Source organism: Panulirus ornatus, chromosome 49 (genome assembly GCF_036320965.1).
Source record: "Panulirus ornatus isolate Po-2019 chromosome 49, ASM3632096v1, whole genome shotgun sequence".
Taxonomy (NCBI): domain Eukaryota; kingdom Metazoa; phylum Arthropoda; class Malacostraca; order Decapoda; family Palinuridae; genus Panulirus; species Panulirus ornatus.
In genome coordinates this window covers 2,042,371-2,069,637 of record NC_092272.1, presented here as the reverse complement: position 1 = coordinate 2,069,637, position 27,267 = coordinate 2,042,371, and the positions used below count along the sequence as shown (strand labels likewise).

Genomic DNA, 27,267 nt, shown 5'->3' with positions numbered 1-27,267 from the left:
GTAGCAACTTGTTAAGCCTACATCTTGTAGTACTATTCTGCCAGAAAAGATTCTTCATGATGTGGTGACTTCAGATCCTACATAATGATTTTGTAATGTTTCAGCATATCACGTTATGTAATGACTGTAGCACTGAGGATGATCTTCCATTGTGTTGAGATTGTATTACTGAATCAATAATCTTGTGACTAATTTAGGGAAAGAATCACATTTTACTGTTGACTTTCTTACCATGGAACGAACACTTCTGGGCAGTTCGAGAAATGCCCTTGCTATAAGATGGTGCCCTCTCCAGAAGTGAAGTCATCAACTATATATGCTTTATTCTCCGTACTTGCCCAGAAAAGGCCCTATGGGCCATCAAGGTTAGGCCTGCTGGCACCTTTGGCACCACCACAGTGCCTGAAGTATTAACTTAGCTTGCTTTGCTGTTATATGAAGGAAACCAATAAGAATATTAGAGAAAGGTTTAGCTATGTGTAACAATATAAGAACTCTCTATTATTCATTTTCTCTGCTAACAATGAGAAACCCATTTTCTCTATAATAATCCCTACTTTCTTTGCGATTCTTTTTTCCACACACCATGACTGAATAGCATCTATTATCTATTATCTTCCAATAAGCAGAAACCCATTTTCTCTATATCAGTTTTCTTTGCTACTTCTTTTTCCACACTCCTCGACTGATTACCATCCATTATCTTATAGATTTTGTTGTTTCATACATTTATTACAGCACAGCTGAATTTCTCAACTAATGTAATCATTCATATGGCACTAGCATAGCACAAGATATGATACTTGTATCTACTTTCTTTAATGAATGTTCGGAAATGTTAAATCCTCAGAAGAAAATCACTTAACTTTCATTCTTTGCATAAACGCATTTCTCCCATGATAGGAATAAGAAAAGATTCAAGGCATGATTATTTTTTATGCAAAGACTGATACAAAATATTTCAAACTAACATTAGCCTGAGAAATGGAACACAAAATAAATACACAGCTCATGAAAAAAGAAAATCCAAAATAACATCTGAATTGTAGCTGCTAGCTATTCACATGTCTCAGAAAACCTATCTACAGACTCACATGGTAATTTCTAAAGTGAACATTAAAGTGTACATTAAGATGAACAGCTGGATGTCAACCAAGGAAACAATTACTGTAAATATACACTACCAGTGGAGCAACAAGAGGAAGGAACAGAGAAGGGGGCCGGGTGAGGATATTCCCTCAGAGGCCCAGTCCTCTGTTCTTAACGCTACCTCGCTGAGCGGGAAATGGCGAATAGTATGAAAGAAAAAGAAAATAAATATACACAGGTAAGGACCTTACTTTATGGATGTCTAAGAATGCTTTACAAGGAACTCATTACGGCTTATGCTAGGAACTGCAGTCGTTAAAAAATGTGAACATACAAGGCTTCTTGCAGGTACTTCAGCTCTGCTATAAGAAATCGTAATAAGAGCAACTCCATTCCTATTGCAATCAAAACCTATAACATCTTTTGCAATGTGCTTGACTGCCTGTACATTTGAATGGTAAGTCATAATCATACATTACAACTGCTAACAATGTTTCATTTTTCTGCCTCAGGGCTAGAACAGTCATCTGTGCTAAAACAGTCTGCTGAAAAACGGAGAGCTTGGCACTGCAAAGTTCTGAGATTCATCAAGACACACATACCAGTACTGCTAAATCGAGGAATACTAACCAAAGTAATTTTGTGATCATCCGTACCTGAGAAGAGAAATTACAAGTTATATAATTTCATGTGATGTACATAATTTCTTCAACAAAGATTACAGGCAACAGGAAAATAATAATGACAGAGCTCATGAAATTCATGTGCATATTATATTGATTACCATTAATTCCATTTCGAGTCCTTCAGGCAGATAAGGTTGACACAGCCTCCCAGATTGATCCTATACATCATCAACCGATGTCTAGTGTAGTAAAGAGAATGCTGCAGAAAAGAAACTTTGGGCTGTATTGCAATTCTGCTCAGAGGAAGTTACGTATGGATTACTTTGTACTGTGCATCCATATCTAAATCTATAAATTTCACTCTAAAACGAAGTAGCTCAGGCATAATCTAAGAAATTTGTCCTGGCACTATTCCAAATATTCCTCAGAGTTTAAAACCCCTTCCATACATGTACTCCCTCTGTGTTTCTCCTCTTCCCTCAGCTTCCCATCATCAAACTTCTATGTATTTTTCCTGCAAAGATACTTTAAAAGTGTGTACAAGTGAGGTGAACAGAAGATGGGGAAGCCAAGAGCAAGACAGAAAATGGCATAAATAGGTGCGAGAATGACGAGATGTCTATGGCTGTAGCATACAAAAGCAAGAAAGAAAATTCTCCATGGGTCACCCTCTTGGAAACATTATTAAGTATACATATGTACAATATACACCAATTTCATACCTGGGTACATTGTTATCAAAACTTAGCAATCTTCAATGATTTTTTTGCAAAAGTAAGGCTACAGAGTTGATAAAACTTACTCCATCATCAAGAACCAACAGCTACTGTGCCCAGTGACCTTGTGAAATAGAGGGTAATGGATACCAATGGAATTTTCTGGTGTATCTGAAGAATTTCACATATGTGACAAAAAGAAGCATGAGACTGCAAAACAGTATCCCTTAATTAAGTTGGATAAGATAAATTACCCAAAATCTGTACTCTTTCATACTTCTATGATATTTGGTACAACCCACTACTCACAATGAAACTTATCATTTCATGAGGTTCCGCTAAAAACTGATTTCTTTGAAATTTTGCAATGCATAATTTCCCCATGGGATGAAGTAAGCAAACTTAACCTTGACACCATTCTACTGCAAATGAGAGTAGATATTTTGCATTCACGGATATTAGAGTTCCCATCACTAATGGGTTCTAATGTTTCAAAATTCATTCATTTAAGTCAAGTGTTGTGCTTTTGAGAACAATTTTGTATACTCTTAAAACGATGTGCAAGGGATATGAAAGATCTGAATTACATGGGAAATAGTAAGTCCTGATTAAGCTTGCAAATATGAATGTGCAGATCCACATAACTTTCCCAAGAATAGAGATATCCTCATTTTTTAAAATGAAGTGTACGTAATGTGACTGAGAAAACCTGGGATTAAAGGAAGCTTAACTACTACAGCTAGAGAATTAGCTTTAGTATAAATTCCACTTACATTTGCGAAATCAAAATATCTTAAGGCAAGGCTGAAACAGGGAAAAAGAAAAAACAATTCAACTCCTACTTTCTTCAATTCAGAAAAACTACACAATGTTCATTAACAGAAGATGGAGGAGAAGTGTTGAATCTGAGAATCCTCCCCAGCTACAGAAATCTAAAAAAAAAGAAATCCTGTAACATACTGACTAAACGATGCAGGTTCTGACCTCCACCGCAAGATATATTCTTTATCATTATTATTACACTTAATCACTGTCTCCTGCACCAGCGAGGTTGCGCAAGGAAACAGGCGAGGAATGGCCCAACCCACCCATGCACACATGTATATACATAAACACCCATACACACATATATACATACATATACATTTCAACGTATACATACATATATATAGACAGACATATACATATACACACATTTACATATTCATACTTGCTGCCTTCATCCATTACCATCGCCACCCTGCTACATATGAAATAGCATTCATCCTCACCCCCACCAGTGAGGTAGCGACACAAAAAGACAAAAAAAAGCCACATTCGTTCACACTCAGTCTCTAGCTGTCATATGTTATGCAAGATATGTATATATTATACAAAAATTCACCTTGCACTCACAATTATTTCCTCTATCAGAAGACTGAAAATTATACATGTATGGTAACAATAAACACACCAGTGCAACTGAGTTATACATCACCAACTGAACAACTTGTCACAGAAATGGTATACATAAAACGAATAAGAATAAGAAATGCCATGAGTTCCAAAAGTGACCAATTCTGAGCTTCCAAGAGTGAATACCATACCCCATTAGGAAAAAGAGAATTTTTCCTAAGTGTATTTCATGAGTTATTCAACATCTATAGGAAGATTGTGAGGGACTCACTACATAAAGCAGCTTGTTACACTGCTCAATCAATGTCTCCAGGTAAGTTACAATATATATACTATAAGAAACGAGATGCATAGTAAAATGTAATCATTCATCAGTCTGTGATATTTTCCTTTACCCTAAACTACCTTAAAATAGAATCAGTGTAAAATGAAAAGTTAGAAGCACCTTTATATTGTGGGTGTCCATGTTTTAAATCAACACAAGGGAAATGGGTTGGGGATAAGCAGTTGATGCTTGTGAGGCTGTACGCACCTGATCCACCTCTTTAATAATGGATGGATAACATTTGTAGCAGACATACTTATAGATTATTAGGTCAGATATACTGAATACTGATGATAAAGGAACAGGATAAAGAAACTAAAGGAAAGCTATGACAATGTGGTAAGAATGAAGATAAATTGGCATGGCAATAGTGTGGAATGAATGCAGATTAAGTGATAATATCTTTGATTGAGGAATGGAGATGCAGGTATATACCTATTGTATAATAATTTTGACAGAGGCATGAATTTGCAGGTACATACAATTTGTATAAAAAGAAAACATTTAAGAATCCATGGCATGTGCTTGAAGATCTGAGAAGAGCTTCATCTCCAGGAGGTTAGATTCTAAAGTTAAATCAAATACAAAGACAACATTTCCTCACCTTCCTTAACTCGAATTCCATAAGATTCTTGATTTCCAGTAAACAAAACATCTGGACAGCAATTCATAATGAATGGGTCTTCATCACTGTAGGGATAGGTTGCTGCAGAGCAAAAAAAATGTATAGATCAATCAATGAATACATAATTTTTTTTCTTACAAATTTGCCACTTCCCACATTAGCATCAAGAACAAATGACTGAGCCTTGGGGTAAAAAAATTCTCACTTGGCCCACGTATTTGTTCCTTCTTTTGGTAAAGTAAAACAAGAGATGGGAATTTCCAGCCTCCTGCTCCCAACCCTTTTTGCAGCCTTCCACAACACACAGGCAATACGAGGACAGTATTCTTTCTCCCCTACCCTTGGTGACTGGAGAGAAAGAATGCTTCCAACATATGCCCTGCATGTCACAGAATGTGACTGAAAGGGGTCGGAACAGGGGACTGGAAATCCTCCCCTTCAGTTTTACTTTTCCAAAAGAAGGAACAGAGATGGGGCCAAGCAGGGAGTTTTCCCTCTAAGGTTTAGTCATCCATTCTTGAATGCTACCTCTCTAACACAGGAAATGACAAGTATATATGATAAAAAAAGATAAATAAATAGAAAAGCTAACTCATCAAATTTGCTGAAGAAACAGATCATAATAAACTATGCCAAAATGCTGCAACCCCACAACAATCAATAGCCTACATACTTTATATGCCACTGCTCTATATATAACACAAACGGAAAGCATGTGTAAAATACAGAATACTACAGGCACCAACCATCTACAGAAAAATTCTAAAACATGTACTACATGTGACCTTTATCTGATCAAAAAATATATATGATGCTTGATCCCATTTAGCAGAGTCAATTACACTAAACTTTTAAGTGAAGTATTCTACATTCTATAGACTAAGTACTGCTAAAGTTAATGACATATAAAAAAAGATTAAGGAATATACACGATGATTTTATATCCAAAAAGCATCATCAACTATACAGCAAAATACTGCAGTTGCTATACAATTGTGTCCTTGATCATTTTCAACATTCCTTCATTTTATCCTTTCAAATTTGGTTCCTCTATTGCTGTCAGGACCTCCTAAAAATATATCAGCTTACTGGATCATCTGGTTTTTGAGAGGATAAACATATAGAACATTAATGTAAGAAAAAAATGTTACATTAACATAGTGAGAATTTATCTGTCCAAATGGTAAGATTCCCCTCACTGGAAAAAAATTTGTGAGGTAGATCAAAACCTGTAATCATTTTCAAAATAACAGCAGAAAGGTGTTTAATACAAGCATCATATCTCTTTCCCTTGCTTCTCCTTTACTCCAACTGTACCTCCTTTACTCTTCACCCCTCTCTTTCTTTACACATAATCATTAAAAAAGTATAAGCCAATATACTTGGAGATACTTCTACATGTACCACTCTGGTTATTAAATGAAACAACGTACAAAACACGTGCAAATAAAAAATTTCACTTACTGAGGGTGTCTGGTGCTGTGGGTGCCAGGTGACCCCAATCAGAGAGCCGCTCCAATACATCTAGAGGATTTTCCACTTCTGAACACCGAACAATGTCCTTAACATTTTGTCCTGATGTACCCATAAATACTCGACCTCCTATCTCACATTCATAAGGATTTGTTACACTTTGCATCGTTGAGTACACACCAGCCTGGAAATCATAAAGCAAAACAGAGTGTGAAGTAAATGTGGGAGTGAATTAAGGCCATGTAATGTCACCATGATTATTATCTGTTTTCATAGATGAGATATTCTACAAAGGAAGGGTGACAGAGCAGTACTCCACTCAATCATACAGAATTAAAGTGGATATTAACACGGATGATTTATGCCAATGATGCTGTACCGTAAGCAGAATTGTAGCAGCTGGCCAGAAGCTACCTTGATCATGTACGTTGGAAGAGGAGGATAAAATCAGGTGACTAAAAATAAGATTTTTAGCTTTCAAGCATGATAGGATGTCAATGTAATGTGTAAAGAACTGAAAGTTGTGAATGGAAAAAACCTTGGTATGGATGGTAATGGGAAATGATAAGAGGGTATAGTTTTGCAAGTCTGAAAAACTGAAGGGGCTATGAAAGCTTTCTATCTATATCTCTGATGCCCATTCCCTCAGGGAACTCACTCAAGCAGGTGGCAACAGCAAAAGAGTCTCCATAACAGGTGAACTACAATGCCACTTCTTAGTCTGTCGTGCCTCAACCTTAACAGGCCATTGGCAGAGGTCAACTTTAGCACAGTGTTTCCAGTTTCAGAAGCTCCTGCCTAATGCTCCAATCTACTACTTCTACCTACTCTTTCTATACTATGAAAGCTTTTACAAACAGTAAAATTCGATTATATAAAATCCTGAAAGCTTGCATTAAGGTAAACTAAACTCTTGAATGTGAATGTGAAATCATGTTTACATAGGCATGAGAGATAAAAATTAAGAGCAGATGAGATGAACTACCTCCATATTGCAGTTAGAATTAGGATGAAAGATGAGAGAGGGAGATGTGGTGTAACGAAATCATCAAAAAGAAGCAACAACGGAAATCTTTTGGGATGACAGGAGCAACGACAGAAATCTTTTGGGACAATATGGTCATGTACAACATATGCCATATGACAAGCTAGACTGGGTACGCAGCAGGATATTCAAAGAAACAAAGAGAAGAATCAAACTCTGGAATCTAAGGATATATGGAATGAGAGAGCTGTACTGGGCTAGAGATATTTCAGATGAGAATACAAGAGGAATAACTGGGACTGGATGAATAGGAGGTGCTTTATGTAAGGGGACTGGTTTCATGTGACAAGTCAAGTTAGTGTACCAAATTAAAAAGTTGGAAGTTCATATTTCATTTCAAAACACTGGACAAAGGATAAAAATGTGTGTGAGCGAAATTTTTTTTTAAGTACTGGACCCATCCCACCACTGCCATGGTAGTCACTTGCTTCACCTCTAAGACAAACCTTACAACTGAGTTCCTGAAGGTGCACTTCTTTCCCTAACCCTCTTCATTCTCTTCCTACACGACCTCCCATCACCTCTGGCACACTACAACCTGAGGGTCACTTCATATGCAGGAGACTTTACAATCACATCACAATACCAAGACATCATCAAAGGAGCAACAAACATGAAGCATTACATTACGCAACTGGAACACTGGCTCATCCAGAACAAAATGTCCACATCACTAAAGCCTTCTATTGTCTCCAAACAGGTGCAAGTACTGTGAACTTCTCATGTCACCTTGAATAAACAAATACTCCCACTAAACAAAGCATCGACCATTCCAAGCATCACATACAACACACAAATGACATTCACTACTCATATCAATAACATCAGCACACGAGAAACGTGCATTCTAAATGCACTCATAATCCTAACTGGTACCAGATTTGGACAAGAAGCACTATCCCTCAAAGTCCTTCATGTGCAGCTCATCTGCTCCATTCTCATCTATACTTGCTTCTCCTGCTAGGTCTTCCACCATCCCAAAAGCACGTATAACAATATTGAAAACAAAACAACTCAGAACAATCACACTGCTTAACAACCATAAACACAACATCTACACAAAGTTTTGAAACAATTTCCTCCCATTACAAATCCATCTAAACATGTTCAGCACTCAGCATCAGACCCCCTCCCAACCAAACCACTTATGTTGGAAGCTTCAGTAACAGACAAAAGTCCACATCAAGGCCGGGCCTTAATTGAAATAGAGAGAGGATTGTGAAAGAAAAAAAGAAGAGACAAGGGAAAGCATTTATGTGTTTTAAAGGTGGAGAAAAACCTGTATTTAAAATGTGCCAGGTCCTATTTATTGGGAAAGACATGAGAACGTAGAAAGTTCCAAGGTTTTGAAACGTAAGGATAGAAACACTTATCAAAATAGCCCACCCTTTAGTTGCCAACAGAGACACAGTAATCATGTGATGCAGCAGTGGAAGTGGCCAGCTTCCAGAGTGCTATAGGAGACTTATACAGATAGAGGGAACTCTTGGGGCAGGCAATAAAAAGTAATTATATATACACACTTTCTTCTTTAAATGAATTATTTTCTTGCCATTCTACCAAGGGTAGGTATTCAAGTAAACCATCTGCATGGATTTCTGGGCAGTAATTAACATGAGAAATCATTAAGAACCAGAATATGCCCTACTGCTTACCTTAACAAACATAAATCGATGAAGAGGCTGCTGAGGCATTACATGATTGGCTGGGTCAAATTCTCCTGGCATCACATCTACTGGGCATACACTCTGGTTATAAAAAATAACAGAAATTATTACAGAGAAATTAAACTGGTACAATATAAGTGATCACAGAACTTTCATGAGGAGACGACGAAATAAGAAAAGGAGATGATTAAGGAACAAACCTGACAATAAATATAAAGTAAAGAAATGGAGTGTTAAACTGATCAAAGGAATGAAAAAGATTGGTGTGCCTACAATCAGCAGCATCAAAGAATTAAAATCACATTAAGGATGACAGTTTAACCTTAACTGCAGTTCTTTTACGATTCTGCATAAGGTTAGCTACTTTAAAAGAGGAAAACTGTTTTCTGAATAAAGAATGTTTGAGTCAGTTCACATTATCTTTGTAAGTGATTCTAAACTTACAGCAATCTGTGTAAGGATATCATCAAGCTCCTTCACTAGCTTCACTTTGTCTGGTTTATCCTTCTCTCCTTTGGCAGAACTGACTGAGTTACCTGAAACATTCCAAAGAAGATAATAATCTCATATTCTAGAAACTTATAACTGTCAACATTTTTCAAATTAGTTTGCTGTAGTGAGGCAACACAAGGAACTGACAACGAATGGCCTCATTTACCCAATTCCTCCTCCTTTCCTATAAGCTTAGTTTTACTAAGAGCCAGAACATCCAACTTCCTCTCACCATATATACTTCCCGTCTCTCTCTTCTTTTTTCAACCCAGTTATATCAACACACATTTAGACACCTGATCCTGAGTCTTCGAGCAGTCTTCACATGGTTCTGTTCCCACTTTTAAAATTGAAATACAGGGCAGGGAAGGGTCTCAGCCCCATTCCCATCCCTTTTAGCTTCCTTCTATGACCCACAAAAGATAAGAAGGTTGTATTCTTTCTTTGCCATCAATCCTATCACTGACTATTTCAACATACTAATGTCCAAACCCATTAACAATAATGATAATGGCTACCTACAAATTTCTTAAATGCTTTGCTTTCTTAAAAACCTTAAAATCTACCCAATAACGACTTCAATTACCTGTAAAATACATAGTTAAGTGCAATGCTATGATGGGTAATAAACTGCTGGAAGAGGTCAGGTAATTCTAGTACTATATCTGGAAGACATGAGGGAGAAAACTGTCCAAGTGTATTGGGTGACTGGATCCTTAAGGAGAAACATGGAAGGTAAAAATGTGATCATGAGCTAACTCAGAGATTCTTGCAGTATTTATGAGATGGGAGGTAGCAAATTAACAGTGGTGTGGAGGAGATAAGAAAAAACAAAAAGCGTGTCATAAACTGCATTTATGGAAATACCCTAAAGTGGCTTTGGTTAAGAGGGGAAAATGCATGATAATATGTTGTTGAAAAAAGTAGAGTTGGTGAATGCCTTGTTTAAAATGAAATCAATGGAACTGCAATAAAATTTCTTAACAAAGGGGATGACACTACTACATGGGAGTTGATATGGCAGATGGATTATGGGAACTGAAGCAAATCATAAGGAGGGTGAAGGGGCAAGGTTCAAAATGACTCCTGTTAACAATACCTGCGATAATAACCCTGGAGACACGGGCTACTGCTGCCTGCTCTTCAGAATGTCCCAAGTGACCTGTGATGTAGTCCACTAATAGCTCTAAGGGCAAAAGGCTATCAACGGATGAACTTAACTCTAGGCCTGATACCATCACCACGTACCTGTCCACAAAGCAAGAGTTAAAATATTAGAAATCAAAGTGGCAAGATGATCCATCCATCTATCACATCCTGTAAATCAAACCATATAAAATTTCTCAGGCACTACAATCACTAATTTTCTTCTAAGCTAAAACAGAACAAAGCATCAGCATTAACTTACATAGTGACAACAGTGTTGACCTTTCTCTGCTTCAAGATCATTACCAGGTCAGCTGGACTCCTGAAACCACATAGGTCCTCCCCAGTCTGATGCTACATGCATGGCATGACCCGTACAACTTATCCAGGTGTACTCAGCAAACTTATACTTCTGTGCTTTCTACCTCTTGCCTTTATACAATGGGAATATACAGGTATTCAACCCATCCTCAGGTACTTCACAATGATTCATACCTTGAAAGTCCTGACTAACCAATCACTAATACAGTTATCCCCATTCTTAAGAAATTCAACTGCAATACCACGCAATCCCACTGCCTTTCCATATCTCAACTTACACAACAGTTTGCCTCCTCGTGGTTACACTTCAAGTGAGCTCACCTTCAGTCTTGCTGTATCAAGATCAGTGAATGAAAAGGAGTACTTTTTTGTAGATATACATACTTTAACTTACCTTCCTACCCCATGAACCCTTCCATGGAGCTCCTGCTGCACCCAAAAAGCTGACCACTTCTACAGGAATGGACCACGCATCAAGAAGTATGATAATGTTGTGTGTATGTCTCTGTGGGGCGGGAGCAAGGAAACTGAGAAATAAACACTAGTGCACTTCTTCAGAGTTAACTCTTGGGAATGAGGGGTCCATGTAATATGATGGATGAATATTTGTAATGCTGGAATATTCAGTGGTTTATAGAATGTACTTGCTTCAACTTCCTTAAGCAACTGGCTTCTACTACCCTCTAATTCATCAGAAAATAAAATTATTACCTGTCATCATTAATGATTTCTCTGGGCACAGAAGCAGGCAGTCCAGCAAAGCAGATCTGTTCAACTTTAAATTTTCCTTTATCATCTTCACTGCCTAGGACAGCACAAACCACACCTAGAACATCAGATTATGAAGAGATTAATTAATCACTTATCAGAGAGTAACTTAAGTTTATACTGAAAATATTTCAAATGAAATTTAGATAGAACCTGAGGCAGCTATCTATACATTCAAGGGTTAAAACCTCAGCACCTTCTTTAGCCATGAAGTACTACTATACCTTGTTTACCTAGTAAGCCAAATCTGTATACGTATTCTCAGAGCATTCATGTAATATAAAAGCATCTGATAATGTTTACCAAGCCATGTTTAACTCAATCATCATACCCTTCTTTTGATTAAGGTATCCGTATCCTTAACCAAAACTATCCGTGACTATTCAATTTACTACTAATTTAGCTTTCCAAGTAATAATCAAATAACGCTGGTGGTTGGTAGGCAGCTAACGACCAGGGAGATATACTACCAGTACTACCGCCTGGGTATCAGGTGGGTTAGTAACATCTGCTTAGTAAGCCAGCACTTTAGTGGTTGTCAAGTTGCACTTCTCTGACCCAGAAAGCTATCTTTTCTTTCTGCCTCACCTACACGTGAAGTGCTGGTATTCTGTCCACAAACATGCAAAATATCTCTCCCCGTTACTCACAACACTTGACAACACTTAAGTCATACAGCTCGTTCTTTGTGGTGATAGCTATGTGATATCCCTGCCTTTTGGCAAAATGGTAGGAGCAATAGACAGAAGTAGTAGGTAAGAACATTTAGGTAGGACTATTAGGTATAAAAATTATGTAGTAGTAGTAGTAGTAATCTTTCTTTTTTCTTTCAAACTATTCGCCATTTCCCGCATTAGCGAGGTAGCGTTAAGAACAGAGGACTGGGCCTTTGAGGGAATACCCTCACCTGGCCGAATTCTCTGTTCCTTCTTTTGGGAAAAAAAAAAAAACGAGAGGGGAGGATTTCCAGCCCCCCGCTCTCTCCCCTTTTAGTCGCCTTCTACGACACGCAGGGAATACGTGTCTTTATGAACATTTGGCAGGAGCCTCTGCAACACTGCACTAGACTGGCCCTGTCAGTGGCCTGTTAAGGGTGAGGCACTAAAGGCTAAGAAGTGGTACTGGAGTTCACTAGGTTTGGAGACTCTATTGTCGTGGCAATAGAGGGAATTCAGGGAACAAGTGTCAAAGATATAGATAGATAGATTGACCAAACTTACTTATCAATACAGTACAAGAAGACACTAAAGGAGAATTCTACATAAAAATTCAAAGCTAGTTTCGAAAGCAATAAGTACAATAACAATCCCAATTTTTCTTTAGCCCTTATACAGTGACCAACATCAATTAATGTTCCCTTTGTAAAGAGCAGCAAACATCAATTGTTCTAAATTTTCCTGTTCAGTTTAAAATACCCAGTTGACCTAACATACAATTAGTAACCTTTAGAGGTCCCTCCCATCACTGGGAAAAAAATTTTAAAAAATCTGCTCTCCTTAGTACCCCCACAGTGACAAAAATAAGTAAATAGTCACCCACTCAGAGGTACATGACAACCTTGCAGAAAATGCATAAGTTGTCAAATAACCTAAGTTATTATGAGGAACATCTATGATAATTTTATGAGGAACATCTATGATAATTATCATTTGGTCAATAAAAAGAAAAAGTGTATAAAAAGAAATGAGCGACTTATCAAGTGAATTTAGTGTCGGATTATGCGTGAAGGAAGTGAAGGCAACCCCAGTGAGCTAGAACCTATGGGAAAAACTACATAACAACTGCTCTCATCTTCACATAGTCCTAAGATAATGAAAACTTGCTGAAGACGATGGGTAAGGACCAACAAGATTTATACGAAACAGCACCTCCAATATCCTCCCAATACATGGCAACCAAACAATCTCCAGGCAGCCTTGAAATGGAGGCATGAAACTTGATGTGTAAATATCCATCCTGAGGCATCGCTCAGTTTACATTAATATCCACCTGAGTTATGGAGTTAAAGATCAAGTGAACTGAAGGAAATCAATTGCTATTTTGATAAAAAAAAAAAAAAGAATAGATCTTCACATCTATTTCCCACAAAATGGAAATATATGTAAAGGAAAAGGATATGCATAAAAAAGACCTAACGTAACTAACATAGCTGTAGCACTGATCGAGGGAGCAAGGTATCAAGGTAGTGTAAGGTGGTAAAACCTCTGAGAAATTCAATAATGACTCACATCACTACTTTACATGTAAATCTAAAGATAATGAAGAAACAGAGAACCAATATAGCTTATGATTACCCTCTAAATATAATGAATAATTCCACCATGCAGGAAGGAAGGCAGAGGGATGTACATTGGATGGGTGACTCCTTGTGACCCACATTCAATGATATTTTGTTATTCATGTACATATTTACATTTCCGAATTGCTTCCAAGAAGTGGTCAGTCTCTGAAATAATACCTATGATGCCCAAGAAACACTTTGCAACCACACAAATGTCAATATATTGGTAGGATGTTTAAGATTTGTCTGAAAACCAGCTCTCATGCAATGACTCCCTATGCCTGCTAGGCAAGACTTCATATAAAGATTCCTGGCATTTTAGGGTTAAATAAACTGTCCCCATATTCTAACAGGCATCACTTCAATAAATAATTATTCTTCCAAATAATGTTGTATGACTGTAGTAGTAGTCGTCTCGGATTCCATGTTTCACTACTTTGAACCTAAATGCATTTTAGTAAACAATAAAGTATTCTGTTTTACTTGCTTCAAGTTACCTTGATGATGGTTCGGGGTATTATAGAAAAGAAATATTCTATCATCCAAATGTGAGTGTAAAATTTTTACTTAATAACATCGGTAAAAAATTTTGCCTGACAAATAAACTGCATATTCTTGAGAAAACTGGTAATTCTTAGCCTAACTACAAGTGCAAATACAAACCTAGATCAAAGATTATTTTCTATAAAGCAAAACTAAGATACATTACCAGTCACAAGAGTAGGTACATCAATATTTCCTTCAAGATGTATTCTCTGAACTTCATCCTCAAGAATAATTTCATCTTTGCTGTCAACGTATTTATCAACAACTGGCTGTGGCATCAAGTGATGCTGGGAAAAAAAAAAAATAGTCATTACCTTATATTTCCATTAATTGTACTTCTAGTAATAACAATAAAAAAAGATATCATCCTCATATAAATTCCCTAAATTAGACCCTCCACATACCGTAATCTAAGATTTCTGACGATACCCAACCCTACAAATGAGAGAAAAAGAGATATAGAGGGGAGCAGACGACTCAACAGACTACATGATAACATAAAAAATCACAAAAGCAAATCATCTAAGCATTCTGCAGTAAAATCTTTACATTAGTTTACTAAACAGGAAGTCATAATTACTTCCAAATACATTTGTAAAGACTTGAAAAAGCTGAAACCCACATACCAAGGTTCATCTCTCTTTACATACATGGTACTTTTACAAATTGGAATATCAGTGGTATTCATATATATTAGATAGGAAACACTAACTCACCTCCTCTGAAATTTCCTTTAATATGGATGGCTTGAGTTCTTGACGCTTATACAATGTTCCAACAACTATGCATCTTCCAGTCTTTTCGTCCACTTCATGCAATCGTTTTAAGGTGGCATCATTTTCTAAAAATGAAAATCATTCATATACCTTAAAAAATTTAACATGAGTAGTTGATGAAACATTACATAAGTCAAAAGTAACAAAAAGATCAACATCAAATTTAAAAAGTCAACAGCACTGCCAATTTTGATAATTGCAAACCGGGTAAAAGGAAGCAATGAGCTTTTCCATATGAATCTGACTATAAACTGTTTCAAACTCTTGTAATTACCATGTGCTCACTGGATCTTCAGAAAATACCAGGTTTTCTAATCACGCCACCCGAATCACTCAATTTCAAAGATTTTTTTTGCACTCTATCCGTTAAAAATGTTCATTTCTTCTTATAGCTCGTACATGCTCCTTCATGACTATTTCCTGCTTGCTGATAAATTGGAAGAAATGGTGGGAGAATATAAGATTCCTCTTTTATTACCACATCACCCTACATGTACTCTCTTAAATACCATTACTGTCCCCAGGCAGATAATCTTAAAATCCAATGAGCGAGGCCTTCACAAGGTTCGTATATCTATACCAGAATTTTACTTGGAACACATATATCAGCTGATTATCACAACCCTTATATCAGTTTTCCATAAATTTTAAGTTAGCGGAGAAGTGTTTTCTAAGATTACGGTTGGTTCTACTCCTAAGGAACTGTTGTTCCCACAGTAGTGATTTAAGAGTGTGAGATTTCTCCTTTCAATTCGTAAGACTAAAATCTTATCAAGATATAATTCATTTGTACGAGAGTTATGAAGGAAAGGGAAAATGTTGGGTTAACTAATAATGTAAAATACCAGAAAATATTAAAGCTACAGTTGTCTTTTTGGTTGTACAATTCTTGAAATTTCATATCAAAATATACATTCCACTTTACTGTGCTTCGGATCATTTGATTTGGAAGGAAAATACCAAGTTCAATTAGACCACAGACACCTGACTTTATGGAATAAATTTGCAAAACTCATACTCAAACATTATGATGCGCTACAGCATTCACTGAAAAGCATCAATACTAATGGAGATTAAGCAATTCTTTTCTGTATAACATATCCATCAGTTTGTATATCTATTTACAAATCAAATAAACTCTATAGTATCCCAACACAAGCCATGTGACTGGTTGTCGCCAGCTGTCTGCAGGATGGGCACTCTCGTAAAGTCCTCAACTTACACGCATGACATCAGGACAACGTACACAACCCTCAAGTTTCACCTGCGTATTTGCTCAATCTTGACGTAAAGGGAAACTGACGTAATCATCATGCTCTCAACTGCTGCTATGGAATCTCTGGGGCAGGCGTCACTTCGCCAACCATCCCACCCTTCATAACTACTACCATACAGCGTAAAGACTCTCCAATCACACTACATGCGTCATGAGCTTCTGTAAACTGATATATTACCCACTTATAATAAGGAAAAAAAATCATATAACAAAAAGTATTACCATGGTCTGAAAACCACTTTTATCACCAGAGTCCGGTGATAAGCTGCTCCCATTAGACTAGAGCACCTCGCCTAAGGTCCACAGTCCAATGATAAAGCTTCAACCCCAATCCATACTTGAGTACTGCCCCTCCAAAAAAAAAAAAAAAAAATAATTATCTTAACACCTCCATTATTGGATTTACTCACCCCACAGGCGTTTGGCCCTGGCCTCCAGCAGGGGCCGCATCTTCTCCAGCCTGGCCACGTACATCTTGAAGTACTGACGGGTGACATCTTTGCTCCCCCAGAGGGTGTACTTCTGCGACTTATTACTGTAACTCACACACCTTCGCTCGGCTCGCCCGCCATCCTCCTTGGTGGGCAGGCTGAGTAGCTCCTCAGACTTCACAGTGCGGTTAATGCCCTCGAGAATCATGCTCACCCTCAGGAATAATGGCGAAAAGGAACAAGGGACTTTCTTATCTCTTTTCGTCCTGTCGTCCTCTTCGGGATAATGTAGAAAACGCGCGCTGGACGACCAGTAACAAAATCATAACAACGTTGTGTTGTACGGGGTTACATTATAGTAGATAGATAAATAGATATGTATATAGATAGACATATAGATAGGTAGATAGATAGATAGATCATATAGATATGTATGTAGATAGATAGATAGGTTGACTGATTGATAGGTAGGTAGATGGATACATACATGGCTGTAAAAATTATCAATAGACTCAAAAGATATATAGATATATTGAACGATAGATATGTATATAGATTGATATATAGATAGGTAGATAGACATTATATAGATATATATGTAGATAGATAGGTTGACTGATTGATAGGTAGATAGATGGATGGATACAGACATGGCTGTAAAAATTATCAATACTCAAAAGATATATAGATATATTGAGCGAGATAGATATGTATATAGATTGATATATAGATAGGTAGATATATAGATAGATAGATTATATAGATATGTATGTAGATAGATAGATAGGTTGACTGATTGATAGGTAGATGGATGAATACATACATGGTTGTAAAAATTATCAATAGACTCAAAAGATATATAGATAGATTGAGCGAGAGATAGATGGATGGGTAGATATATAGCTGTGAAAAATCATCAGTAGGATCAAAGGTGACCTGGTGTTATCATCATTAATCAATCTTTCAGCTGATATCCGAAGAGATGCACAATTACACATGATCACACACTCGCTCTTAACAATCCTATTCAACAATTTATAAAATGGAAAAAGTCTTTTTTTTCTTATGGGTATTGGGATAAGGGGGAAGAAAAAAAAATAAACTGGAGCCAGAGAAGTTGGTGTTCCACGCCCGTGGTAAAGATAAGACATGGCCAGTTGAAGAATCATGTTAAAAGTCATTTAGGGGGGGGGGCTGTCTTATCTTAGAGAGAGAGAGAGAGAGAGAGAGAGAGAGAGAGAGAGAGAGAGAGAGAGAGAGAGAGAGAACAAATAAACAAACAAGCACGTTTAACACATTTCTGTACAGGTATAAACAGGCCTAACTGAAAAGACGTAAAAGACTTTATACATTATCAAGTATTATTTATACATTAAAGATAAAAGTTCAATGACAACAATTGGCTTTCTCCATTCCTAAGTAAACGGTCTTTTATTACAGATGTTAATGCCAAATAATGGATAACGAGCCAATTGCCTTCATGCTCCTGTCACTTTGTTTGCCTGTAATGGCTGTGGCATCGGTATCTTATGTGTGATAATATAAATATCTTTATAACACATTATTCAATGCCCTGCCATCAAAAGATATATAAATATATTTCTATTAATTTGATGATATTAGTATTCACGTTTATAAAAGAAAAAAATAAAAAGAAATAGTCACATTAATGACCGTACAATCCGAACAAAGCGATAACAAGCGAAGGGGATGTTACTCGTTTGGTGGACTTGGGATAAACATTCAAATTACCTTTAGACCGGGACTCGAAGGGGCCTTTAAGTGCTCATGGGAAAGCCATGGCCAGTACAGTGTGCTCGTGAACTGACAAAATGGGTTTGAAGAGGCTCCATGCGGGCGGAGAGCCGTCGTACTTGTACGCCCAACTACTGACTAACGAGGCCGAACCAGGGGCAATTCGGGTCATCATCCTACAGAAGAATTCCTTTAAAGTGAAGGTAGGAGGAACGGTAATTACATACCAAGGTATAGGGAGTTACCTTAGTGGACATGATTACATTAGGATTACATTCGTAGATACTTGTGTATTACATTCATAGATACTTATAGATGATTACACTTATAATTACATTCGTAGATACTTATAGATGATTATTCTTATAATTACATTCGTAGATACTTGTAGATGATTACATTCTTACTTATAATTACATTCGTAGATACTTGTAGATGATTACATTCTTACTTATAATTACATTCGTAGATACTTGTAGATTACATTCATACTTATAATTACATTTGTATGTACTTATAGATTACAGTCGTAGATACTTGTAGATGATTACATTCGTATATACTTGTAGATTACAGTCATAGATACTTGCAGATTACATTCTTACTTATAATTATATTCCTATATACTTATAGATGATTACATTATCCAACAGAAGAATTCCTTTAAAGTAGAGGTAGGAAGAATGATAATTACGTACCGATATAGGGAGTTACATTAGTGATGATTACATTGATTACATTCATAGATATTTGTAGATGATTACATTCTTACTTATAATTACATTCGTAGATACTTACAGATGGTTGCATTCGTAGATACTTGTAGATGATTACATCTGTAGTTGATAATTTGCACACGTAGATACTCTTGAGATACTTCTTAGGTAATAGTTTGGTAGTACTGATGCTAATGAGTCCAGCAGGTGCTTTAAGGGATAGAGTAGCTGTGCTAAACTGTGTGGTGAAGTCCCAGTTTATGGATGATTTGGACTTTAATTCTTTGGATAATATGCAAAACATGATTTAAATATCGAGTAAAATTAAATGAAATCATTTAGAGTGGACGTTTCTACTCGAAGGAATTTATTGTATTAACTGGAAAGGGATAGATATTCTGTTTTGTGGATACGTATGTAAAACTTGTGCTTTCGTCTGTTTCCTTGCACCACCTCACTAACGCAGGAGACAGCGACAGAATATAATGAAAATAAAATAAAATGTATAACATGTATAATATTGTTTGCAGTTGAGGCTGGTTTGTTTGATGATTGTTTCTTTAAACTTGTAATGTATTGCAGCTTTCTCCTGACAATGAATCGGTGTTGAAGTGGTGCCATATGCTTGACAAGAGTCCGGAAGAGTATTTAAGCCAGCTTCACAAAGCTGCCAATTCTTTTCCTTCATGCGACACCAATGATGAACAGAATGACAATAAAGAGAACATCTTTGAAATCCAGCAAGATTTTTTGGTTTGGAAACAGTATTTCCCAGATGAGAAAGTATATGGGAAACGGGGAAAATTCAAACTAGAAAAGGTAAGGCTGTTGATGTTTTGATAACCAAATGTTAGAAGAATATTTCCTCATGCTCATTATTTATATTCATCGCACATTCTCTATAGATTTACATGTACGAAGTATCCCCTGTATTTGTCAGTGAATATCTTAAAGGAATATCTCTACCTGTTATCCATATAGTTATAGGGACTGGCTGCAAGAGCAGTTGAAATGGGACACCCATCAGTGGGTACAAAGTCCGTACATCCGAGAAAGAGAAGAATCGATAGTGCCAAAGGGATGGATGTGTACACTTGGTATCTCAAGAAAATCAGTGATAGTCTTTGGGCACATATGATCTGGGAAAGATTATTTGCTTAGTACATATTCCATTGGTGATGGTGAAGAGACAAAGATGGAAGTGTCAAAAAAAAACCCAGTGATAAGCTGCACTTCTATGGCACACCAGATTTAAGTGTTTGTACACCAGCAAATGCTTTAAGTTATCGTACTTTAATTTCTAACTTAAAAGGATATTTCCTACTGATGATTGAATTTTCTTTCTTGAGTTTTTTGGCGAACTAGTTGCCCTGGTAACTATGTAAATTTTCTTGGCTCTTGTCATTTTAGGGTTAAATGCAAAAGAGCATTAAAAAGAGAATATAAATTACTATAAGATGAATATGCACAGTACTTCTTTTCACCAGCCATTGTGATTTGAAACATGTATAAAAACCAAGACTGCACTGATTTTAGTAAAGCAATGCATTTTTTGAATAACTGTAGTGAATGTCTTGAATTTAAATTTTTGCCCAGGTTTTCCTTTACTAATACATTTCATAGCTATTTTATTTGAGCAGTAGTTTACATGATTAGATTTGTAAATTAATCACTTCATCCAGCCTGTTAAGTGCAAAATTTTGTTTTTCATTCGTTTTCCATTATTCTGTGAATTACACATTATTGCTTGTCATTATTCTAGGAAAATATTGTATTAAATTGAATTTCTTATTATTCAGGTTGGGTATGAGGATGCAGTCAATGAGGTGTTAGAAGGCACCATTCAGGATTTGGAATCAAACAGAAAATGTATTCAGAATCTTACTAGGGAATCGCATGAAAAGTCTAAAAGTAAGTAACTTTGATATGTTATGGGTGCATTTTTTTAAAAACTTGTAATTCATTTGATCTGATGTGTACTTTCTGTACCTATGGGAGGGTTGCCTTGTAAAATTTTAAAATGACTTATTAGCAGTACTTTCTCTCATTTTGTATGTCGAAGATTCCACTCGTGGACACAAATCCTCATCTTGTTTAGGCCCTATGTGAAATACTGAGCTATGCGAAAGGAAATACTATATGTAAAATATTCTCTTATCTAGTCATTCTCTCTACCTTTCCAGTACATCTTGGGGTTGTACTTGGCTACACTCACTTATGAAGTACAAATACATGAACAGTAGAGATGTATAACACAATTGTATATATAATGCACAATAGTGCAATGGATTACTAGCATGCGCCATTCTATATAGTGAGAGAATGTGTGTAATTCACAGATAGAATACATAAGCTAATATTATTTGCATATCGCCAAACTTTAACCTTATAAGCTGTAATCCTTTCATACTTTTCTTGTCATCTCTTAGGTTTAATGTGCCTGATACTTCATTTCCTCTAAATTAAATGTTGCTAAATATGGGGATGAGTTAAGTATCCTTTCCACCTAAAGGAATGCTCGCTTTCATCTCCGAAGTGATAACGTTGCGTGCTTTCATCTCTGACGTGATCATGTAAGTGTGTGGATTTGCATTTCATTCTGTTTGTTACTCTGTTGGCTTGTCAGTCTGTTTGGCAACCTCTGTTACATACAAACTTTCCTATACCTAAGGATAAAAAAAAAATTTCCATTCCAGAATTGATAATGTTTAAGAAAATTGAATTGAGGAATAATCATGCATTCTGTCTTGGCAGAACTAAGTGAGGCAATGGATTTAGCATCTCGGAGTGTAAAAGCAAAAGAAGAATTTGAAAAGGAAGTATATGGCAAGTGTGCTGCCATCATTAATGCCAAGAAACTTAGAATACAGCAACTGAAATCTAATCATCCAGTTACTTCTGGTATGAAAACTTTTTCTTCAAATATTTCTTTGTACAAATATCATAATAAAGGCATTTCCATTTCTCCCACATGTTTATATAATTCGTCTTTTACTGTCTTGGAAAATCAGTGCAGAATTTATTCTAAACAATTTTATTACCAAACATCTCTAGCTTATATGTACCGATTACCTTTTATTTGCTGCATTTAGATTGTAAGAACAAAGCATGAACATGTGAATCTTGATTGTACTTGTTTAATGGTGAGAGTATCTGTAGATGAAAGAAATTGGCCCTTGCAAAGAAATAACACTTGAAATGGATAGGAGTTATTAAAGAAATTTAAGTATTTTTCCAGTGACGATACAGGGAATTATAGGAAGAATGCTTTAATTGAAAGTAAGACTGTTGCTAAGGAGATGATTGGAAGTTTAACAGAGCTGAGGTTAATCATAGGAATCAGTCAAGTAGATGTAAAAACCTTGCATGAGGGAGAATATTTTGGTACCAGTAAGTAGGTCTGAAACCTTTGCTCATGTAGGTAAAGAATGATTAGGGTAGAAATGAATGGTAGGAAAACAGATGAGGAATAATGTTATGAAAATGATGTATGATGTGGTAAATAATAAGTTATGGATGAAATACTTTGAGGATGTAAATAATGTAGTGTGTGTTAATGATACGTAAATATATTTATTTATTTATTTTACTTTGTCGCTGTCTCCCGCGTTAGCAAGGTAGCGCAAGGAAACAGACGAAAGAATGGCCCAACCCTCCCACATACACATGTATATACATACACGTCCACACACGCAAATATACATACCTATACATCTCAACGTATACATATATATACACACACAGACATACATATATACACGTGTACATAATTCATAGTCTGCCTTTTTTCATTTCCATCACCATAAAACGTGATATATAAAAGATTTGTAAAATCAAAATGTGATACATAAGGAATATATAAAATTATGGAAGGATAAAAACCATAAAGTGTGTAATGTGTTGCTTAGGTGCTTGAATAACAAAATCATACATACCAAAACCCATTGCATAAGTCATGGTATACTTACATAAAGAAGTATTCTTGTCATCATCCAAGGCCCTCTCTTGCCACACCAATACAAAGGAAAGTACACTACTTTTTTGGTATATTCTTGAGTAATATATGATTTACAAATATTCTGTCAGAGAAAGAGAATTTTCATATTTTTTCTCTGGGTGAACATTATTTTAAACAATAGCCACCTTCCAGTGGTTCCTATACACCATTTTAACTTTACAACCAAACATGACTTTTTATCTTGTACATTTTCCCCCCTCTTAAGGCCCAGTTATGTTTTGATGAAACCTCGCTAATGCAGGAAATGATGAATATGAAAAACATTATATATAATGCATGTCAAAAATTTTATGTCCACAAAATTTGTAATTTGGTGAACAGGTAAATTATAATGATCTTGAGCTTTGATTTTTATATTTAGATTTATTTCATGCTTTTTAAACAAAATATTTCCAATTGAAATATTTTCTTTAAAATGCAATTATTCTTTATGTCACCAACAGGTGCAAATGGTGGGCTTGGTAGAACTGATGAGGACACGAGAATATCTAGTCATCCATCTAAGAAAGCTAAGTTTGAGAGTAGTGACAGTGATTGTTACAACTCTGACACTGATGTAGATGATCCTTGTGATCAAGACATGGACACAGATGAAGAATGTCTTGTGAGTCTGTCGCCAAACAAACAGAAAGGGAAGACCAGCTCGGATTCACGTACTTCAGAAAAGACTAGAAAATTACAGCCATCTCTGGACTCGCAAGATCTGTTTAACAACAGTCTAGAAGCCGAACTCTATCCCTCCAGCATGACTAGTACTGAACAGAAAATGATTAGTAAAACATTTGTTGCCAGTAAAGATGTCTCACAGTATGTACATAAATCTAAAACAAACCAGAGTGAAAGACCAGATAGTTCAAATTCACCAAAGAAGTCTTCAGGAAATGGAACACCAAGTACTTCAACTACAGGACAAGTTGACTCGCAGAGATCTATAATTCATGAGCTATTTTAATTGGCTTTTCACAGACTTTCTGATATGAAAGAAAGGGCAAATATAGGTAAATATGTGTTACTGGAGTGTGCATGTTAAGCCACCTTTGGTATAGCTGTAACATGCTCGGTTGATGAATGTAAAGTCTTGCAGAGATTTTCGTGCTTTGAAGGAGTCCTTTTCTCCTTGCTCCTGGGTGTAATGTAACCTTAGGAATGCCAGGAAGAAGGTTTATAGGGTTGATGATAAATAAATGCATATAAATGTCTGTAAATGGTTAGCAGGTATCGAGTAGGCTCACATATTTTCAAATAAAAATCAGAATACTTTTTTGGTCATGTAATCAATGGAATCTGTCTTGTGCATTTGTATAGAAGTTGATAAGTTTCACAGATTTATCTTTACATTCATCACTTATTTTTTTTTTTTTTTCAAACTATTCGCCATTTCCCGCATTAGCGAGGTAGCGTTAAGAACAGAGGACTGGGCCTTTTTCGGAATATCCTCACCTGGCCCCCTCTGTTCCTTCTTTTGGAAAATTAAAAAAAAACGAGAGGGGAGGATTTCCAGCCCCCCGCTCCCTCCCCTTTTAGTCGCCTTCTACGACACGCAGGGAATACGTGGGAAGTATTCTTAATCCCCTATCCCCAGGGATAAAATATACATATATACACACACACACACATATATATATACATATATATATACATGTGTGTGTGTGTGTGTGTGTGTGTGTGTGTGTGTGTGTGTGTGTGTGTGTGTTGGTGTGCTTAATCTAACAGTTAACCCCCTATGAGATATGGCATGTCAATTCACATCTAAAGGTAAATGGAATGAGTTCTCTTAGGCTGTATTGTTACCTCAGTCTTCCCTAAACAACACTCTAAAGAGTTCTCTGTCCATGGACTACCCATCACATTCAGCCTTGGTTCTATATCATGGGAATTCCCTTTCCTATTCATATTTCAGGAAAACTAACATAATGTTTATCTAAAAAACATCCTTGAGCATTGTCATATAAAATTTTAAAAAATACAAAAAAGAGACCACATTAACTGAATGTCTGAACCTTGAGCAACCAGGAGTACAAGTTAAACTAATTTACCCATTATAAATTATTGGTATACCCTATATATCTATGATGCCTGTTACATTCTAAAACTCGCAGGTGTGAACGATTTTGATACATAGCCGTCCTACATTTCATTGATCTTAATCTTCTTCCTGACAGTAGCATTTGGTATTTGTTATTTAGTAGATAATTTTGGTCACTCTGAATTAATTTATATCTTTGTATCGTACATTTTTTGTATACTTTGCAATGTTTATGACATTTATCAACATGACTGCCTCTCAAGTGAGACAGTCTTTAACATGTCAGAGTGACAGACGATCAAAACGCAATAAATGGTATCCTGACACACTTGACTGGAAAAGGGATTGAACCTGCTGCATAAGTTTTTACTTTTAAGTGCTGCCACTGCAGCAAGCACAATGCGTTTTGACATCCTCACTCCAGTTTTTTAGGAAGCTTAATCCATGTGGGCAAAGTTTTATAATATTTTAGTCGTACATGAGAGGAGCACAGTTTGCTTGCCCATTTGTAAGAGATGTGCTTTTATAATATATATGGATTTAATTTTAATACAAATATTAATTCATTATTTCTATATTTCGTGTCTTTGATTAGACTGGCTCCATGATTCACTAATTCTGGACCTTTAAGTTTCCTCCCTCTCCTAACTCAGCATAACTGTGCTGTTTGGATATAAGGGTGGAAATAATGGATTTGTAATATAATTGATGTGTAACGTAACGACTATATATAGAGTATTTTGTTAACTTATGGCAAATTAAATTTATAAAGAAAATGTTCATGCTTGTTTGTTATTTCCTGTGTTAGTAAGGGAGTGCTATTTACAGATGAAGAAACTATTCATTTTCTCGCATCCACTCTCCAGTTGTCATGCATAATGCACCATAACCGGAGCCCCTTTATCTGCAACAAAACCTCACAGACCTTCACTTGGCTTGCTCGGACTTCTTCATAAGCCCTGGTTCAGCCCATTAACAGTATGTTCCCCCATGTGTATCTCATCACTAATCCAATCTATCCCATGAACACGTCACACATTCCGCTATGTAATAAGGGTAAGTTCTTTTTCTATTTAAAACACTGTACTCGTCCTATAGGTCAGCTTACATAACTCGCTAGCATCTGTCAAAATAGAAGTCGGTAAGCACGTATTGCTAAAAATTGTGAAAGAAACCTTTAGGAGTTTTAAGACAGAAGCAAGAGAGTCATTACCCAGTATATCTACATGTCTGATACCTGTTCCCCTTCAGGAATTCCCTCAATGGGATGGCCATGGCAAAAGTCTCCATAACTGATGAACCCCAGTGCTGCTTTTTAACTTTAGTGCCTCATCCTTACCATGCCACTGACAGAGGGCTACTCTAATGCAGTGTTTTCAGAGGCTTCTACTTATATTCTTACTGACTGCAAATACCTAATGTGTCTACCTAAAATGCCAACTTACTACTTTTACCTAATACTCCTACCTAATGTTCAAACCTACTACTTCTACATATTCCTACTTACTACTACTACTATCTATTGCTCCTACTATTTTGCCAGTGCATAGGGCTTGCCACATGAAAAGTTTCATTACGAAGAAAGGGTCATGAGGGTTTAAGTGTTGCCAAGTTTTAGGTGTAACAAGGAGACTGTACGTTTGTGGACAGAATGCTAACATGCCATGTGTGGGTGAGGCAGAAATGAGACAGCTACCTGGTTCAGGAGTGCAACATGAAAACCATTGAAGTCCTGGCTCACTGTGCAGCCACCA

The 27,267-nt window shown here is 36.4% G+C and overlaps 2 protein-coding genes across 3 annotated transcripts; one reads left to right on the top strand and one right to left on the bottom strand.

Annotated features, from left to right (window-relative positions):
* Positions 1-922: 922 nt before the first annotated feature.
* Positions 923-27,267, bottom strand: PolD2 (DNA polymerase delta subunit 2). Its single transcript, XM_071690798.1, has 11 exons — positions 27,210-27,267; positions 16,978-17,300; positions 15,232-15,356; positions 14,679-14,802; positions 11,632-11,746; positions 10,553-10,701; positions 9,406-9,497; positions 8,950-9,042; positions 6,241-6,433; positions 4,756-4,857; positions 923-1,745 (listed from the first exon to the last, which is right to left on the bottom strand). Exons 2-11 carry the CDS (start codon positions 17,204-17,206, stop codon positions 1,585-1,587), a joined length of 1,383 nt encoding a protein of 460 aa, XP_071546899.1. The 5' UTR covers positions 17,207-17,300; positions 27,210-27,267; the 3' UTR covers positions 923-1,584.
* Positions 18,671-26,293, top strand: LOC139764310 (uncharacterized). Of its 2 annotated transcripts, XM_071690799.1 has the most exons (5): positions 18,672-18,956; positions 20,052-20,288; positions 21,269-21,380; positions 22,224-22,370; positions 23,931-26,293. In XM_071690799.1, the coding sequence occupies exons 1-5, from the start codon at positions 18,831-18,833 to the stop codon at positions 24,437-24,439; spliced, it is 1,131 nt and encodes a 376-aa protein (XP_071546900.1). In that variant the 5' UTR covers positions 18,672-18,830; the 3' UTR covers positions 24,440-26,293. The 2 variants fall into 2 exon arrangements, with proteins under 2 accessions (XP_071546901.1, XP_071546900.1); XM_071690800.1 differs by lacking the exon at positions 22,224-22,370 and having other exon boundaries at positions 18,671-18,956; positions 23,931-24,845.

Bases quoted from the DNA above. Each gene is read 5' to 3' on its own strand.
- LOC139764310 (XM_071690799.1), top strand. From the start codon at position 18,831: ATGGGTTTGAAGAGGCTCCATGCGGGCGGAGAGCCGTCGTACTTGTAC. The intron at 21,381-22,223 runs GTAAGTAACTTT...CTGTCTTGGCAG, and splicing joins ATCGCATGAAAAGTCTAAAA to AACTAAGTGAGGCAATGGAT. The intron at 22,371-23,930 runs GTATGAAAACTT...TGTCACCAACAG, and splicing joins TAATCATCCAGTTACTTCTG to GTGCAAATGGTGGGCTTGGT.
- PolD2 (XM_071690798.1), bottom strand. From the start codon at position 17,206: ATGATTCTCGAGGGCATTAACCGCACTGTGAAGTCTGAGGAGCTACTC. The intron at 14,803-15,231 runs GTGAGTTAGTGT...TTTTTTTCCCAG, and splicing joins TAAAGGAAATTTCAGAGGAG to CATCACTTGATGCCACAGCC. The intron at 4,858-6,240 runs GTAAGTGAAATT...TTTGCTCTGCAG, and splicing joins CACAGCACCAGACACCCTCA to CAACCTATCCCTACAGTGAT.